Consider the following 19,554-nt stretch of genomic DNA (forward strand, 5'->3'; position numbering starts at 1 on the left):
CAGTAAAGGCAACTAAGAACTTCTCTCGCTTGTGAGATTTTATTTACTGTGCAAAGGCTTGCTTTAAGGCTGCAGGTTCTGAGGCTGCAGGCACCCAGGGAGGGGGGCAGGGGGAAATGCTACCCATCTGTCCCCTTCCAAAGAAACCTTGCAGGTTTTCAAGATCACCCGGAGAGGCGTTTTTTAAAAAGAAAATCCTGAAAAGCCACAAGATTTGGAGAGATGAGCAGCTGGTCTTTTTTTTTTTGGTGGTGGTGGGGGGGAAATCCCCAGAATCAGGAGTGCAATCTGCACGGCTTGTTCAAAGAGCAAAAGAAAGGGACAGGAAAGGAGTTTGGCTGTTTGAAAAGCCCGGCTTGGAATTCCTCTCCTGTTCCTTCTTTTGCTGTCTGTACATGCAGTGCGGGTTGCGCTCCCTTTTCTTTCATAGCCAGCTCGTTTCCAATTGGGGGAGGGGGGGAGAAATCAATTTTTTTCCGTCCCTCTCCATGGATCCCCACCCCAATTGGAAACAAGTTGGCTATGAAAGAAAAGGGAGCGCAACCCGCACGGCTTGTTCAAGGAGCAAAAGAAGGGACAGGAGAGGAGTTTGGCTGTTTGAAAAGCCCTGCTTGGAACTCCTCTCCTGTTCCTTCTTTTGCTGTTTCTACATGCTGAGCGGGTCGTGCTGCTTTGTCGGCAAGGGCGCTTTGCAGCGACAGGGACCAGGAGCGGTACCGGCGTTCCCGGATGTTAATTACTTCTGGGTTCACCAACCATCCGGTTCGCGTGAACTGGGGTGATCTGGGAGGAACCCACCCCTGCTTCCCGCTAGCTTGAGGTTGGAAGTGAAGCCATGACGCAAAGCTGGAGATCACTTTGGATTCCTAAAAAGGGTTCACCTTGCCAGATGTCAATTTTGGTGGCTTAAGATGAAAGCAGAAGTGGAAGACTATGTGCCACTTGTGCAGCCATGAAAATATGGCCAGGCAAGCACCCTGGAGTACTACAACAGATGGGATTACCCAACTTATCATGGGAAGAGATTGCAATGGATTTCATCATAAAGCTCACAGATAGCGACAGGAATAAAATAATTTTTATTCTAATTTTATTTATTTTATAAGTCATTGACTTATTTTCCAAGCAAGCTCACTTCATTGCTTGCTCAGGACTACCATCAGTGAAAAAACTGGTGAAGATGTTTGTCAAACACATTTACCTACATGGCGTACCCAGAAGAATCATCTCTGACTGCGGACTTCAATTCACTGCCAAGTTCTGGAGGGAGTTCCTGAGCAGCAAAACGTGCGAATGCAATGGTTGAACAATGCATCTGTTGTTAATGTGGATTACCAACAGCACAATTGGTCGGACCTGCTACCATTCACTGAAGTGGCGTATAACAACGCTGTCCACAGCAGCACTGGATTAACTCCTTTTCAAGTTATCAGTGGCATGGTATGTCCCCATGCCTGAACTGCCCTGAGAGCCCCCTCCTCCATGTCTTTGACTGAATGGATGGACACTAAAAAAGGGGTGGAGAATACAAAAAAAGCTCTAGCAGAAGCAGCGGAAGAATACAAGAAACAGGCTGACAAGCACTACTCGCTCCAACCCCTCTTCCATGTGGGGGATAACGTTTTCTTGTCTACCAAATGTATACGGTTAAGAATTCCTAGCAAAAAATTAGGGCCAAACTTTTTAGGTCCCTTCCCAATAGTCAAAATAATTAACCCAGTTACGGTTCAGCTCAATCTGCCTAGAATTCTAGGGAAAATACACCCAGTCTTTCATTGTAGCTTGCTGAAACCTGTGACTGGGTCTAATTTAAGATCGCAGACCCAACCACCCCATCCTCCGGTAGTAATACAGGGAGAAACTCACTGCAAAGTTTTAAAAAATTCTAGACTCTAGATTACATAGAGATCGTTTGCAATATTTAGTGCATTGGAAGGGGTAGCATTTGTCTATTTGTCTACCTGGATAAAAAGTTGGAATGCAAAAGCTGATAAGTTAGCAAAACAATTCCATGATAAATTTCCTGATAAGCCAAAGGGTCCCCCTGGGGTGGGGGAAGAGGTGGTTAGTGATGTTTATGTTAACCCCGTACAATATTCTCATTACAGTATATCCTTTTCTTCTGAGGGGAGGCGGCCTGTCAGGCCTGCCAGCCATCTTTTCTTTTCGACCTCAGGCCTGCCACACTTTCTATTATTCTACTATGCATTTTCTATTGTGGGAAAATGGGAGGGGGATTGTATGGAGTTAGATTATATGTAGCCATAACAAAATTCTTTCTAGAAAGTCAGGGTCATTCTTTGTCTCTGCACCTGATGAACTGGATGGGTGGAAGCTGCCAGCAGTGAAAGATTGGACCATGTGATGGACTTGTGGGTATGGGGACAAGATCTTGAACTTTCAACTGGGTGGGAAAACCAGAAAGCCTTCATATTCAGGTTTTCCCAGATGTGCCAACATGGTTCTCTTAATAAATTGGAACTTTGAGGAATCTTTTGCCTCGGGCTCTGATTTACTTTAGGATGCTATTTGAAATCCCGACACAGGATTTATTAATGAAGTGGATGGTGATTTCCCCAACTGTTTCTCTAACTTATCCCCATATGTCACCAGCTGTGGAAAAACATTTACCAGTCAATCTGGACTAGGGAGAAGGTAGTTTTGCCAAATATTTACAAACCATATTGTTGAGGTTTTTTTTTTGTCTTTTTAAATAAACTTTGGTTTTATTTATCACTTGCAAGACTGATTTATCTCTGGTCTGCAATCTTTAGCCATGACTTCCAGTTTGGCGTCGCTGTGGGACAGTTGTGGGTAGCAGGACTCTGTGAACCCAGGCCAAATCCTCACTGTTGGAGGGCCCTAAAGGGCTGAAGTCACCCTGAAGGGGTGGTGAAGAAAGGAGGGGAGCCTTGCAGATTGCCGAGAGTGGCAGCTCTTCTGCTGGATCTGAGGCTCCCTGCCATCTAACAACGAAGAGGAGAGGCAGTCATTATGGCTGCTGTGAAGCTGGAACAACTGAAGAAAGAAATGTGCTGGAGCTGTTCATGAACAGTGCACTGGAACTGGGGGAGGTGATTTTCAGCTTTTATACCAGAGATTTAATCCCCCCCTCAAAAAAAGAAATTCCAAAAGAAAGACTCTAAAGCGGTGAGAAAGCAGCAAATAAACAGAAAAAGATTACAGACCTGAAAGAAAGTGAACGTAAAGGGAGAACACAAAGTTTTAAAACCTACAAAAAAGACTGGACTGCAATATTTTATTGGTAATATTTTGAAAGGGCATTTTTAAAATGCTGGGAATATTTGATTGATTATTGGAAGAAATTACTTGAAGAAAATAGGAACAGCAATCAGCTGCTAGATTTTGTGTAACGTTGAAATTTTAGGTGAAGATGCCATCTACTGGTGAAAGAATATATATTATATTTTTACAAGGCTGGGAATAACCTTGGAATAATTGGAGGATTAATAAAGTAGAAAAGAGAGTGAAGACAAACAACACCTGGAACACTACCTATTTGCACATTGTTTTATACTTATTTGCAATTACGACTGATGGGAAACAAATTGTGAGACTTTTGAAGATTTCTAAGTAGAGTAGATTACAAATACTAGAAACTATTATTGAAACTGAAGAGTTGACCATGTAGCTTAAGAAGACAGGGAAATCTGATGGATCACCTAGAATCATAAAAGTTGTCTGCTAATTGTTTAAGAGTAAGGTGACCAGATTTTCAGATTGGTAAAGAGGGACACCATTGACCGGGGGGGGGGGGTGATTAAAAAATTTATATTTTGTCAAACATGACCCCAGGACACTGAAACCATCATAAATACGAATCTGTTGCCAAACATCAAAATTTTGATCACGTGACCATAAGGATGGTGCAATGGTCGCTAAGTGTGAAAATGGTCGCTAAGTGTGAGAAATGGTCATCAGTCACTTTTTTCAATGCCATTGTAACTTTGGTCATTAAATGAACTGTTTGAAAGTTAACACTAGCTTGCATTATAATGCCTTATGCTAGCTTACATTCAGAAAGCAGCGATCCCACTATTTCCCCCACACCTCCTCTTTCTGAAAGAGGAGGTGGGGTGGGGGATCCTTGTTCACCAAGCTCAGAAAGCAGCGATCCCATGATCTCTCCCCTCCTCTTTCTCCCTCTCATTCTTTTTGGGGGGGGAAGGAGGAGAAAGGACAAAAAGGAGAAAGAGGAAGAAATGGCTGCAGGGAGAGCGGCACCCGAGAGAAGCGGGCAAAAAAAAAGAAAAGAAAAACCTTCCGACGGCTGAGCCGCTTGGCCCGGGACCGAGCCTCCTCCTCACCACGCTGCCTGCAGAAGAATGGCGTGCATCGGTGTGCGCACGCACAGGAGGGGAGGGAGCTTCACCCCTCGTCAGGCGCTGCAAGCGAGTCGAGTGGAGAGAGGGAAACCACTGCCCTCTAAAGGCCACATCGGGAACGACACTTCAGAGAAATAAACACTTTTTTTTTAACGGCGTCCTTTTTAAAATTGTTTTCTTTCTTTTGGAAAATCGGGACTTTTTGAACATGCTGCAGGACACGGGACAAATTATTAAAAATCATGACTGTCCCGCCAAAAGCGGGACGTCTGGTCACCTTAAGAGGCAAAAGAAGAATTTTTTTAAAAAATTAGAACTAGAAGGAGTAAACTGGGTTGTTGATAACTATAAAGAACTATAAATATTGTGTATCCTGAGGAATAATTTTGGGACTGAGTAAACTGTTCCAATATTGGCTTTTTGGTGTTACAGAGAACTGAGATTTTGAGATTTTGGTAGATTATTGAGTAACTTTTTGATCCATTAAAATAAGGCAAAATGCTTCAACAGGGATAAATATTTTTTTTCAAAAATAAATGTTATTTATGTTTCAAAGTATGCATGAAACTATAACAAGGAACCACAGGGAGATAATGGATCTGATACATCAGTAGAGGGATTCAATTTTTTTTTTACTACCAGTTCTGTGAGCGTGGCTTGGTGGGCATGGCAGAGGAAGGATACTGTAAAATCTCCATTCCCCCCACCCCACTCCAGGGGAAGGATACCGCAAAATCCCCATTTCCTCCCGATCAGTTGGAACTCAGGAGGCAGGGGATAGATGGGGGAGGGGCCAGTCAGAAGTGGTATTTACCAGTTCTCCAAACTACTAAAAATTTCTGCTACCAGTTCTCCAGAACTGGTCAGAACCTGCTGAATACCACCTCTTTGATATATGATATACTTATGAGACAAACAAGCTCTCAGCAAATATCAATGAAAAATGAACAAGAAACCCAGGAAATAGAGGTGAAAATAGAAAGAACAGAGAAAAGGCTAGAGCAGATAAAACAACAAATGAAACAAGAAGATAAGAAGAAAGAGATAATTAAAACTTATGAAAAAGACCAGACAGGTTATAGATTAAGAGATTAAAAAATAGAACTGGATAATCAGAAAGACATTCCTGAAGTGAGAATAGAGTCACTGATAGACATATTGAAGGATTGGCAGCGAAAGGTAGAGACAGATGAAATACTTAGATCAAATATGAATGATGCATGGAGATACAAAATCCCAAGGGAGAAGTATGGGAGACATGTCAAAAGGTCAACAAGAATTGAAATACTAAAATGGGCAAGAGATGGATAGAAATAAAATACTTCCTAATGTAAGATTTGTTCTATTAAGAATTAGAATGGAGATAGAAACTAGAAGGGAAAATATTATTATGCATATTCATATTAAATATTTTAAAGTTAATATGAAGGTGTAAAGATTAGAAGTTGAAAGATGATTTTACTACGTATATTTAAATAATATCACTATTGTTATTAGTATTGTTATTGTGTATTGTGTATTAAAATATTGAAAAATTAAATGATGAAGGATTATATACATGGAGCAAATATTAACTTGTTAATTACTTCCATTTTAATATTTATAATATAATTGTGTGAGTATTATTATTACCACTTATTATGTATCAAAACTAACAATATTCAGATGCCACACTCTTCGTTATTCACACACACACACACACACACACACACACACACACACACACACACACGAAATCTCTAGCCATACATGTTTATATTGGAGGTCCAGGAGTTTGTTTAGAAATTATTTCATGTTATTTTAATCTTTCTTTTTGCCAAAAGGCGTGAAAACTCTTGTTTGTCTCACTGACAAATTGTTTTAGTCTCAGAATTCAGAACTTTAGAAATAACACCATACACTTTCCCCAAGTTTTATTCCATGATTTTATTATAGATGTTGCAGTTGTGGATATGAGTGATTTTTCCAGACAACCCTCCCTCTTCTACCACCTTGGGGTACGTGAAAGCTTTGACATGGCCAATAATGTTATACTTTACCATGATATGGATGCTGATACTGCTCAGTCACTGAAGGTAAGTTTTTATTCTGTTGTTACATTAAAAGATTTAAAAATATTGGACTATAATCAATTGCAGTAAATTTAGATGTGTCTTTTTAAAAATATGTTTAATTTTTTTTAACATTTATTTTATAATAAAACAAAAGATAAGGTACATATAGTTATCCCTATTGAATTTTGCATTGAATATACTTGGATAATTCAATACATATCAGTAATAAATTATAAACAGTAAAACAATAAATAAAATTAATACTAAAAATTAGAGCTAAATTATAATTATACATTATAATTCAAGTTTATTTTATATGGCAAAAAACCCAAATCTCATACATAGCCATAACACTATATAACATTACAGTGCAAGAATGATAAATTATGTACATATCAGACTTACTTTTTATATATAAAGTTAGGCTTTACATCAAAATTTACTTCCATTATTTAATTAGTTTTTCTCCCAAAGAAGGTATACTAAGAATATATTCCAATAAAAATCCCCTGCATTTGTTAATTTATATAGTACTAATTCAGTGAATTTGCGGGAGGTTTGGTGAAATTTGAAATGAATATCTCTGGTTGAAATGAAATTGCATTGTTGTATGCTGCCCAGCGTCACTTCCTCTGAATGGGTGATGATATAAATTTGATTAATAAATAAATAAATTACAAACTGCAAAATCTGTTTCATTCTACTATGTCACTTTTCTATATTTTGGGACATTACAGTAATACCACCATATATGGATAAAGGGTTTTATATGCCTCCTTGTGAGAAATAACAAAATGTACATTAAAAATAACATACAGTTATGAGTAAAAACATTCCAGATTAGATGAAAAGATATAAGCGATGATAGATAAATATAATTTAAATGATGTAATCAGATTAACAAAAAAAAACACCTGATAATGTTAACTTCTGGTTTTTTTAAAAATTCCCATTTCTGAGTTATTGTATTCCTACGTTGTATTCCTACATTCTACATTCAAATAAAATTCCAGAGTTGAAGAGAATTTTTTTATAAATGAATATTGCGCGGAGTAAAAGATTATTAGCTTAATTTAAGAATTACACTTCATCTTCATTTAAGCCAAATTGATATGCTACATTCTTATCCATTTCATTAAAAGGCTAGCAATACCTTTATCCAATAGTAAAATTCACATATTTAAAGATTTTCAGTCTTCAAACCAGGAGAATCATTGTTTTTTAAAGGCAGTATTTGTTATACTTACGTAAGATTGCATGTTTTGTTTTTCAGGACATGGTATCTCAGAAAAACACAGTAAGTATACAGACTTCTATCTTTTAAAATGTACATTGGGAATACTACACAATAGGGAATTGAGAGAATTTTCAACATGAGAACTGTAAATTCAAATATGTACTGAAGAATGGATGTTGTTCTGCTGTTTTTCGGTCCTGCTATCTTTAATAAATTAAAAGTAGCTTTGTTTAATTGAAGTTTCTTCACATTGATCAATTCTTCCTGTGTTCAAATCTCGTTATTCCACTTAAATAATTGTTCCATAATTCCTCATGGCAAGGTGTGTGAGCTTACCTAAGTGATACATTTATATTGTATTTTTCCAGAAAAAAAATATTTATAATGTAAAATAATTTAATATTTAATGCATTGGGGAGGTGTTCAGTGATTTCCAGTATTTCCACAATTTGTACATATTGATTTCATTTCAAAACAACATAATTTCTCCCTTTATTTTGTTGACAATGTCTCATCAAAGTAAAGCAGATCTTTATAATTATTTATTCCACTTCTTCAGATTCTAGTGGGGAGGGATAAAGAGGCTAAATGTTAAAAATAACTGATGCAGAGCAAAGAGAAACATTTCCATTTTCATTTCCCTATCCAGCAGTAGCTGTAGGTCCAATTCTTTGATTTGAAACTGAAAAAAAATAGAAGTCAGGCAGTGTCAAATACTTGTTAAACTTCTTTAAACTTTGTTAAGGGAGTCCTCAACTTACGATACGGGGAGTCCTCAACTTACGATAACAATTGAGCCCACAATGTATGTTGCTAAGAGAGGAATTTGTTAACTGAGTTTTGCCCCATTTTACAACTTTTCTTGCCACATTTGTTAAGTGAATCATTGCAGTTCTTAAATTAGTAACATGGTTGTTAAGTGAATCTGGCTTCTCCATTGACTTTGCTTGTCAGAAGGTTGCAAAAGGTTATCACATGACCCTGGGACACTGCAACCATCATAAATATAAGTCAGTTGCCAAGCATTTGAATTTTGATCACATGACTGGGGATGGTACAATAGTTGTAAGTGCAATACAGTTATAACTCACTTTTTTCATTGCTTTTGTAACTTCAAAGTCACTAGACAAACTGTTGTAAATCAAGGATTACTTGTACATACATGCATGTGTGTGTATGTGTGTACATACATGCTATGTGTTATATATAATAGATATTAAATTTAGTTGAGGGATTATAATTTGTAAGTGGCATTAGAATAAATGGTTTACATGTTTTTTTTAAAAAAATCAGATACAAAAAGTGCATTAAAACAAAAGTGCATTTTTGGGAAAAGTAAATAAAACTAAAGCAAGCGATTAACTGATTAAAAATAACTAAACTAGTGTGACTTCGTAGACAAGTAATAATGTAAATAGTTTGTGATAGATAGGTATGAGTGTAAAAATCTGAATACAAAGAGTATTCAAAATGTAAGTTGGACAGGACAAAGAAATAGCAGAGATCAAGGTAAAAGCTAAATTTCATTTCAATTAATTGATGTTCAGTTTGGTACTGGGCATTTAATTTCCAATATGCTTAATATTTAGGTAGGAAGGTAGGTAGGTAGGTAGGTATGTATGTATCAGAGGACCGGACTGGACCGGTAGTAATGGTAGTTCTCCTGCCAGAAGCTTCGTTAGAAGCTTTTTAAAAAAAAAACTTTTTTCCTGCTGGTTCAGGCAAGGGAAAAAAGCCTTTAAAAAGTAAAAGAAAGAGGGAGGGGGAGGGAGGAAGGGAAGGGAGAAAGAAAGAGAAAAAGAAAGAAAGAGGGAGGTGTTAGAACAAAACTCACTTTTCAGCCGGGAGATTCAGCAAAGGAGAAAAACAATCTGAATCCCCAAACTGAGTGTGCCTGGCTGTGGAATTCTGGGAGTTGAATGTTGCAAATTTTGGAGACTCCTGCTTTAAATTGAAAAGCTGCACAGAAGGAGGTTTGCAAAGTGACATTCAGCAGTTTGTTTCTGGGTCAACTGAACAACAAACTGGATAAAAGGAAGGATTCTTATATGGTTCTATGTTTTTGAAGTTTTGGGTTTGTGCAATATGGGCTTTGTGTTTGGATGATTCCCTGCTTGTGTGAATGGAGCTAAACTTTCTATAGACTCATTATCTCGTTATCTTTATCTGGCAGGAATGTGAAATAATCCTCAGACAGGTTTCTTTGTTAGCAGCTTGATTTTTCCTTTTCTGGGAGAAAGGAAGGAAGGAAGGAAGGAAGGAAGGAAGGAAGGAAGGAAGGAAGGAAGGAAGGAAGGAAGGAAGGAGGAAAATTGCCAGAAAGGAGAAGGTGTTTACTAAGACAAGGCTGCCATGCAGAGGAAGGCAGAGTTATTCCTTGACTTATGACTATAATTGAGTCCAAAATTTTGGTTGCTAAGCAAGAGCATTGTTAAGTGAGCTTCATCACATTTTACAAGTTGGCCATGCCCACCACGCCCACAAAATAGGCCACACCCACAGAATAGGTAGTAAAACATTTTGAAACCCACCCCTGGTATGTATGTATGTATGTATGTATGGTTGGTTGGTTGGTTGGTTGGTTGGTTGGTTGGTTGGTTGGTTGGTTGGTTGGTTGGTTGGTTGAAAGTAGGAAATGATTGATGGCTTGATAAATGCAAAAAAACCACATACAAATCTAGTGTATTACAATATATTAGTGGAGTCACCATAATATCACAGTGAGCAATACTAATTTGGCTAGGAAGAGTTCTCCTCACTTCTCTTCCCAGAGTACTCAAATAATTTCCTTTCCCAAGAAGGTAAAGGTCAGTGTTTTTCCCTAAGAATTCCCAGAACAGCAACTTTTATTAGTAAATGACATGTTCAGTATCAAATAATTATTGTTGTGATAATTATTGTTCTTAATTATGTCTGTGGAACTTCATATATTAGCTTTATACAGTTATGGTATTTGAAATTTTTGATTCAGGTATGTGTGTCTGACTGTGTGTTGAATTGGCAGATATATGCAATTGTCATGTAGTAAAAATGATTGTAATTCAGTAGTAAATCAAAAGAATGGAGAATTGGATGCTCAGTTAATTTCATACTATTATGAAATTAAGCTTTATCTTACAATAAAAATCAAGGTTCATTACTACTGCTTTTTTAAAAGACTAATTTAATATTGAAATGAAATTTTATCCTCCTTTATTCCTATAAAATAAACAATTAAAATGAAAAGTTACTAATGTACAGCATTAAAGAAAGATTGACCTATCAGCAACTTCTTATGTCCCAGAATTTATTTTTCCAAACCAGAACTGGCCTTGCATATAATGAAGGTTTGCAATATCCTGTGCTCAATTCTGAAGTTTGAAGAAGTCTGAATTGGTGAATGCCCATTCCAAACGATTTTTATAAAAATATTAAAATACTTAGCCTAATGGATTTTAAAGAAATATCCTAGCATGATCCAAAGGTGCTTTTCAAAAGCCAACTGGACTTCTTGGTTTTTTTCCCTTGAAAACGTTTCATTTCTCATCCAAGAAGATTCTTCAGTTCAGGAACTGAACTGAACTGATAGATAGAAGAAACTGATAGAAACAAGAAAGTCCAGTTGCCTTTTGAAAAGCCCCTTGGGTTTCACCATGACCTGGATGATTGAGAATCTCCATAGACATATCTCAGCATGAAAAATTAAGTGTAATTGTTATCAATTAATATTCTTGCTTCCTAAGGAATGTTTGTAATTATACATTCCATTAACCTTTGTATTGTACATGTACATGGCAAGCATACTGACACACAAACATATATACTTTGCTGTTTTCCTTTTTTTGTTAACATTTCTTTCCTTTTCCATGTGTCTTGTTTTTAAAATCTGAATCCTTCTCTTCTTCCATTACAATTTGGAATAGGCTGCCAACCATAAATCTTTTCTTCAAGTACAGCTACCTCCAGAATACCATAGTGGTAGTATAATGGGCAAAGTACGTATCACTCTTTTCTCTGTTTACCTTTTATAAATGTTGCAATATGCTTGCTTCTCTGTCCTAGTTTTAAAATAATCACTTCTTAAACATTTTAAAAATTGTTCTGTTTTAACTCTTTGTGCTCTTGAAATAGCAGTGTTATTTTACCAGTCTTTGCCATCAGTGCTTTTAGGGTAGCAATCGTGAGAACCAATATCCTGTTTCTGTAATTGCAGATGCTGTGAGATAGAAAGAGTCCATAGTGTCAACATTCTCAAATTAGCATTATTCCAGAATTACAACTAATATGAAAAAGAGCCTATTTTAACCACACATCAATCTTCCAGTACTCTTAGATTAAACCAAAATATTTTTATTTAGAATGGAAATTCTTCTCCTTGGCCCTTAATGTTGCTAGTAAATTGAAGAATTGAACATGATCCCACAAACAATATATCTGATAAGCAGTGTTATTTATTTTACCAAATGTAATGTATCCATTCTTTAAAGTTAACATCTACTTTGGTGTGTGGAATACAATTGTTTTCTGTTTACAATCCATACAGCTGCTGTACACATATTGGAGAAAGATGTTTATAAAAAAAGATTCTATAGATCTCCTTTCATTTACTTAGGACAAAGATTTTTAAACTTGTTTCAACTTGCCCATCTTCAGTTATAACAGCCCTAAATGGGTCATCTGCTTAAGTAAAAATCCAAAGTCAGACATATGATATTTTCATGTGAGGTACACATCTATGGAGGTTTGTTTCTAATAGGTCTTCTGTGGCACTACTTTCTTTTCATTTTTCCTTCTTGGCACTTGTCCTTTTAACACTTCTCAAATTCTTTCTTAAGTATATGCAATGTTAAGTATAGAAAACATTTTTGTAGGCATCAGAGTTAAATAGGCAGGGAAAAACCTCATTGTTTTATTGATTTGAGGTTTTGTACACATATAGTATAAACTGCCAATTGGTAAGTAGAGGGATGCAGTAGCTCAGTGGCTAAGACGCTGAGCTTGTTGATCAGAAAGGTCAGCAATTCAAAAGTTCAAATCCCTAGCACCGCGTAATGGAGTGAGCTCTCATTACTTGTCCCAGATCCTGCCAACCTGTAAAAAAATGCAAGTAGAAAAATAGGAAACACCTTTGGTGGAAAGGTAACAGCTTTCTGTGTGCTTTCGGCGTTTAGTCATGCTGGCCACATGACCATGGAGATGTCTTCGGACAGCGCTGGCTTTTCAGCTTTGAAATGGAGATGAACACTGCCCCCTAGAGTCGGAAAAGCCGCTCGCACAACCCCCCTCTCCAGTCATGCAGAGCCCCATTCACTCACCTAGGGGCATTCCGAAGGCGCGAGCCGCGGGAGGCGGAGGGTAGTGAACAGGCGTTCACGTTGCTTGGTGCCTTCTGGGTATCGCTAGGTCGGTCAGCGGCGCTGTGCCCGGCTGGAAAGGGGGATTGCCGGGCAGCTGCTTGCGAGCATGGTCACCTCATGGCTGCTGTGTTGCTGCTGCGACAGCACAACACAGCCATTCAACCCTGAGGCTGTGCCCGGCTCTTCGGGAGCCAGCTCGCAAGAGAACAGTTGCCTGGCAATCCCCCCTTCAGCTGGGCACAGCACCGCTGACCGACCTAGTGGTACCCCGAAAGCACCAAGCAACACGAATGCCTTTGCCTCCCACTTCGATACCATGGCTTGGTCCCTTCGGGATACCGCTAGGTCAGCGAGCAATGCTCTGCCTGGCCAAAGAGGGTGGGTTGTCCAGGGGGCTTATTTTTTGGGGGGGTGGTAATATTTTTGCCCACCCAAAATATGTGGCAAGGCTTTAGTTTCAGGACAGGTTGTATTTTTGGGAAACACGGTATTGAATAGGGCTCTACATTGTGCATGATTTTTCATACCACTTTAGAGCAGAGTTCCCAAACCTTTCAGCTTTGGAGAATGGTGGGAGGGAGAGAGGATGGTTCTGTGCACAGGTGCAGTTCCATTTGAATGAGGGGTGTATACTGCGCATGCCACTCATGAAGCACCTGCGTCTGTCTGTTGCTCATGTAAATGTGGGTGTGCATGCACTTGTCCACCCCTTCCATGGCCTAGGGATTGGGGACTCCTGCTTTAGAGCTAACTATATGAGAAGCTTCACTTGTATATTATCTTCATTGAATTTAGAAGAGTAAAGATCTCAATTTAAAGACTATATAGATTCCTATAAAATTATCATAGATTTCCTCTTCCTTTGCAGTAACTGTAGAGGAAATATTTGACATTGTAGACTAAATTAAGGCCTTATTAAATCCATGTTTACAAAACTAAATTTAAAATTGTGGAATTTTCCCACGTAGGCATTTATGTCTTTTTATATGGTCTTTTGTTATAAGGATGAAAGCTGATTGTATTTTGCATAAATTTCAGATAAACTTTTAAAATTGTATTTCTGTATCTTTGTTGAGCTTTCTTTTTAACATGCAATATTTTAATTCATTGTCTTCTTCAGGCTTCAAGTGGCAACTATCATTTCATTCCATACACTGTATCATCATGTGATAATTGTTTTTGTTGTGAAAGTGATGTCCAGCGGAGAGTATCTGAGTACATCCAACCTAATTGGGATACCATCTTAGGACCACTCTGTGTTCCACTAATGGACAAGTTTATCAGCCTTCTCAAGGATATCCATATCACTTCCTGGTAATCTATGACTCTTTAATGGTTTTATTAATTTATTAATTTCTTTTTCTATTTTTTTCCTTTAAAACAAAGCTCCAGGATGTTCTGCAATCACAATATTTCTCTGCTTAATGCATTGGTGTGCTACAATAAATGAAACTTCTGTACTTTCTGGGATAGAATCAGGGCTAGAGACAAGTTCATCCTACTTGCAGATCCAGAGTTTGTGCAAGCCCTTTCTTGTTCCTCATTGGAAGGAATGTATAAAAGATTAAAGTATTTTCATAATGTAATTTTCAGAAGAAAAGTTACATTAAAATGTTTTTTTAAACAAAATATACCAAGAATACAGATAGTCCTCCATTTACAACCACAATTGAGCCCAAAAACTCTGTTGCTAAGTGAGAATGTTGTTAAGTGAATTTTGCCCCTTTTTGAGACCTTTCTTACCATAGTTAAGTGAATCACTGAAGTTAAGTAAGTAACACAGTTGTCATGAATGTTGCTTCGCCATTGACGTTGCTCATTAGAAGGTCACAAAAGATCACCGCATGATCTCATAACAATACAACCATCATAAATATATCCCAGTTGCTAAGCAATTGCTAAGCAGCTGATTTTTGATCATATGACCCTGGAGATGCTGGATCAATTATAAGTGTATAAAATGGCCATAAGTCACTTTTTTCAGTGTCGTAACTTCACACTGACATTAAATGAACTGTTGTAAGTCGAGGGCTACCTGTATACATATTGCTGGCTACCTACTAGGCATACCTTAAGAAATTGATCTAAACTTTTAATGCACTAAATGGACTAGGACCTAATCATGTAAGGGACCATTATCCTGTTCATGGACCTGATTGAGTGTTAAAATCAATAGGATTTTTTGAAGAGATACCCCACTTCTGTTTTCCTGTTAGATACTTGTTGTTTTATCAGATAAGAAAGTCTTTTTCTCTGTTTCTGCCATGTTAATTTTGTGTGTCTCGTTCTGTCTATGGAGATTCTTTGGAAGCCCCTTTGGGAGTCTCATTCTCTCATTATTTAGTAAAACTATAAAGACTTCCTCACTATAATTTGAACTGTTTCATGATTTTAGTATTTACTTTATTGCTAATTTTAATCTTAATTTTCAACCTATGTTGTTTTGCTTTGATTTTGTTTATTGTCTTGACTAGTCAAGATAGCAAGAAGACAGGGTTGTAGATTTCCATGCTTAGTTTGAATTTTGAACTGGGTTTTTATTATAATGGGATAGAAACATAGGATCTCTCCATTCCTAACATTCCTTATTTCTGTTCAGAAGATACTCACCAATAACTTGCTGAAATGGGCAGTTATGTAAATTGAATTAAGATGTAAACATCCTGCAGAGAAACCAGAGCCTATGGTTTCAATGTTTTGTACTTCAATATGCCAGACAATTGTTAAATAAATTTGTATTCCTATTGTGCTTAATTCCTTAGTACGCATTATAAGGAAAGTCTGTTAAATGACATCAGAAAAGCTAGAGATAAATATCAAGGAGAAGAACTTGCAAAAGAACTGGCTAGGATTAAACTTCGTATGGATAATACTGAAGTCCTGACTTCTGACATTGTGATCAATTTACTCCTATCCTATAGAGATATCCAGGTATGTTACTTTTACCTGAAAATGCAGAATTTACCCATTTATGGAATGGATGTTTCTGATCTTAATTTTTCCCCTTTAAGAACATCTATTTTAAGTTCAAAAATGCTTTTCCTGCAATATTTTGTTTATCATATTCATCAGCCTTAAATTGAAGTTGAGGAAATGAATCACATAAACAGTTGTTATGCAATCTGAATGACCTTCAGTATATTACTGCATATCTACTGCCCTTACAAATATATTATCTATAAGGCTACTTTTAAATTTTCACTTCTGACTTTCAGTTGGTTACAAATAGATTAATACTTGAAAGAAGACCATCCATCTAGAAGAGTCACACCAATGACTTTTTATCAAAAGCAAGGATAAATTCTAATCAAGATAGCATTCCTAAATCCTGGCCAATTCAGAGTTATATAGTTGTTCCCTGTAAGCAAAGAGCATCTTTCTGTCAGTTGTCAAGCACCATAATTTTTTTAGGAGTTGTTGGTCATGGCCATATTTGCAAAGTAGGAAAAGGAGAAATGTATGATGCATGAGTTTTGTTTATAAATATGTTATTATCCTTTGCTACTGCTAGGATTATGATGCTATGGTGAAACTAGTGGAAACATTGGAAATGCTCCCAACTTGTGATTTGGCAGATCAGCACAATATCAAATTTCACTATGCCTTTGCACTGAATAGGTAAGCTTAAATTTTATGCACTTTAGTTTAATTTTTGATAAATAGATATTTTATGCAATTAGTGAACTACCATAGATATCTTTAAAATAGCTTTACAGTTAAAGTTTCATGGAGTGAAATTTCAAATTTACTGGATCTTAGTACAATGGACTTGCACAAACACTGCTGTCCTTTATATAACTATGCCATTATGCAAATGATGTGGCTGTATTTTTTGAAAAGTGATGTTATTTTCAGAAAGATATAATCATTTTACAAGATTTTTGCTAATAGCGGGCAACATCCTCCCAATTAGTTAATTTTTAATTTTCATGCCATAATTTTACTTAAAGAACAAAATCATTTTCTGACCCCATTTTATTCAGTTTAACTGGCTTTTTTAATATATTTCCAGCCATTTCTCATAAACTTTCACTAATTCTACATTGAAAACAGTCCTTGGACACTATTAGATTGGGGTTCAGTTTCGGAGACTGATAAAAATCAAATGTATAGCATACCGTATTTTTTGGAGTATAAGACACACTTTTTCCTCCTGAAAGAGGCTGAAAAGCTTTTTGGAAGCTTTTTTTCAGCCCTAATGAGGTGCTAACAAGTTGCTTCGCTCGTTAGCACCTCATTAGGGCTGAGAAAAAGCTTTGAATATTTTTACTGCAGCATACTGTTGGAAAAATTGCCTGTTGTTCCAGCTGGGAGAAGCCAACAATGAAAGATTTGAAGACTGCCTTAAGAGGTACTTCTTTTGTCTAGTTTCTATTTTTGGGAGATAATCCTCTCAAGGGCAAGGCAGAGAGTTCCTATGACTAGTGATTTCTATTTTTGGGGGATAATCCCTTTAAGGGCAAGGTAAGGATTTTTCCTATCGGCTATCTGAGTTTTCTCAATGGTTTCCTTCAGGCAAATGCTGGGCTGGTTTGTTGATTCAGCTTTGTTACATTTTTAATAGCTGAAGTGCTTTTGGCTGAATGCCCAGACATCTAGTTGAGCTTATTAAGAGTTTCCCCTTGCCGCCTGGGGAAAGAAAAAAAGTGGCAAAAGTGTTGTTTTATTATACTATTATGTTTGCTTGCTTTTCTGGTGTTATGGGAATAAAAATGAATACCTAGTAGGCATATTTTTCTCCTTTTTTCCTCCCCAAAAACTAAGGTGTGTCTTATACTCCAGTGTGTCTTATACTCTGAAAAATACGGTAGTTTACTGTAATGAATAAGTTGCTTAGAACTAATAGTAAAATAGATTTGCATACATTATACTATTGAATACATTTCTCAGCAGTAATGCAAATTTCTTTTTATTTTCAATATTAAAAATGACTATTTAAGAATATTGCGATCATTTTTGATAGTGTCTTGAAAGTCAGATTGTGAAATGTTGAGGTACTTCAAATAATTCAATATTTTTGAACATTGATATTATTTCTGTTTTATTTACATATTTGTGGTGCCATCCAGAGTCACTTGTTGAGATGAGTGACTATAAAAATCAAATAAACAAACAAACGAATAAATATTGTATTTATATTCCACCTTTATATTGCACAATACAGAATGGCACAACTGCCCACAATAACCCAGTTACATTCAGTTGGCTGAAAGAGCAAGCAATTGGTTCAAAGTTTCCTAACTGGTTTTCATGTCTAAGAAAGGACCCAAATTCATGGTCTCTTGGTTTCTAGTTCATTACCTTAGCCACTACACCAAAATGTCTTTTTATATTTATGTGTTTCTATTTTAATGTATATACACAACCACTGTACCTGAATTGCACTGAATTAGGCCAGAATCAACATCATGCTATTCCATCTTTTTGAAGATGAGTCTGGCTTTCTTTCAAGATTCTCTATGCTTAGGACTTATGCTCAGGATAGAAGAAAACTATAATTTGCTACAGTATATACTGAGCAAAAAAAGGTGCTTATAATAACTATGGAGTAGTGGTGAGATTCAGCCAGTTTGCACCACTTCTGGAGAACCGATTGATAACTTTCTGAGCAGTTTGAAAAATTGGTTGTTGGAAGAAATCATTAGGGCAGAGAACCGGTTGTAAAATTACTTGAATCCCACCACTGAAAGACATATCTTTGAGGATATGCCATTTGAACTACCTAAGCCATTTATCTAAAGCAAATTACTGTAGTTATAGGGGTCTTGGAAACTATAGTCAATCTGCTCAAAATATTCATTATTGATAAGCACTAGATCAGTTCCTTGCTGAATCATGAGTATCATTATTATTTTTTTAAAAAATTATTGAATGTTTTGATCTTTAAAAACAGAAAGAAAAACACAAGAAAAACAAAACAAAACACAAAACATATATAACAATATAAAGTAATTATACAGCCTTCTGTATCAGCTTTTAAAGTATCATTAATTTGCAAAATATTGTGGCAAATATCTTCTGCTTCATTCCCTGGACTTTTCCAGTTTTTTGTTGATTCCAAACTTTAGAGAATATTGTTACTTCTCTTCTTTTACCTAACCCAGTTTCAATCTTTGTTCTAAAGGATACATTTTTGTATCTTGCAGAAAAGAGGGATGATTTGGAAAATCTCATTTACAAGATCTTGATCTGATCCATGCATCAATTTTATCATATTCTTTAACAATTGAGCTAACAACTGAAAGTGTGCTTGCTGTTCAAAGATTCAATGCATGTTATGAAAAGCATTAATTGGTAAACTAATAAGCCAGCTGTTTATTACTCTTACAGAATCCCTTAAATCATGAAGTTTATGCATTGACTTTACTGGATACTTGAATTATTTATAGATCTGGCAATGTTCAACTTTCTTTCTATTATACATTAACAATATTTGGTTAGTAACATTTTAACAGTCTTTGTAAAAGATCTTTTAAACTGCAGAATGTTTGCCAATTGCATTTTTTCTTCTTTACATGAATGTGTTATCTTTATGTAAACAGTGAAAGGATATTTATGTACAGTATATTAACATGCATTTT

At 36.4% G+C, this 19,554-nt stretch overlaps 1 protein-coding gene across 1 annotated transcript in view; it reads left to right on the forward strand.

Annotated features, from left to right (window-relative positions):
- MAP3K15 (mitogen-activated protein kinase kinase kinase 15) overlaps positions 1 to 19,554 on the forward strand; it is a 97,218-nt gene that overhangs the window by 20,151 nt on the left and 57,513 nt on the right. Inside the window, exons 2-6 of the mRNA XM_032226197.1 lie at positions 6,282 to 6,421; positions 7,674 to 7,697; positions 14,094 to 14,287; positions 15,736 to 15,904; positions 16,485 to 16,591. Of these exons, the coding sequence (XP_032082088.1) occupies positions 6,282 to 6,421; positions 7,674 to 7,697; positions 14,094 to 14,287; positions 15,736 to 15,904; positions 16,485 to 16,591 (634 nt within the window). The remainder of the gene's footprint in view (positions 1 to 6,281; positions 6,422 to 7,673; positions 7,698 to 14,093; positions 14,288 to 15,735; positions 15,905 to 16,484; positions 16,592 to 19,554) is intronic.

Source organism: Thamnophis elegans, chromosome 11, assembly GCF_009769535.1.
Source record: "Thamnophis elegans isolate rThaEle1 chromosome 11, rThaEle1.pri, whole genome shotgun sequence".
In the NCBI taxonomy this organism is placed as follows: Eukaryota; Metazoa; Chordata; class Lepidosauria; order Squamata; family Colubridae; genus Thamnophis; species Thamnophis elegans.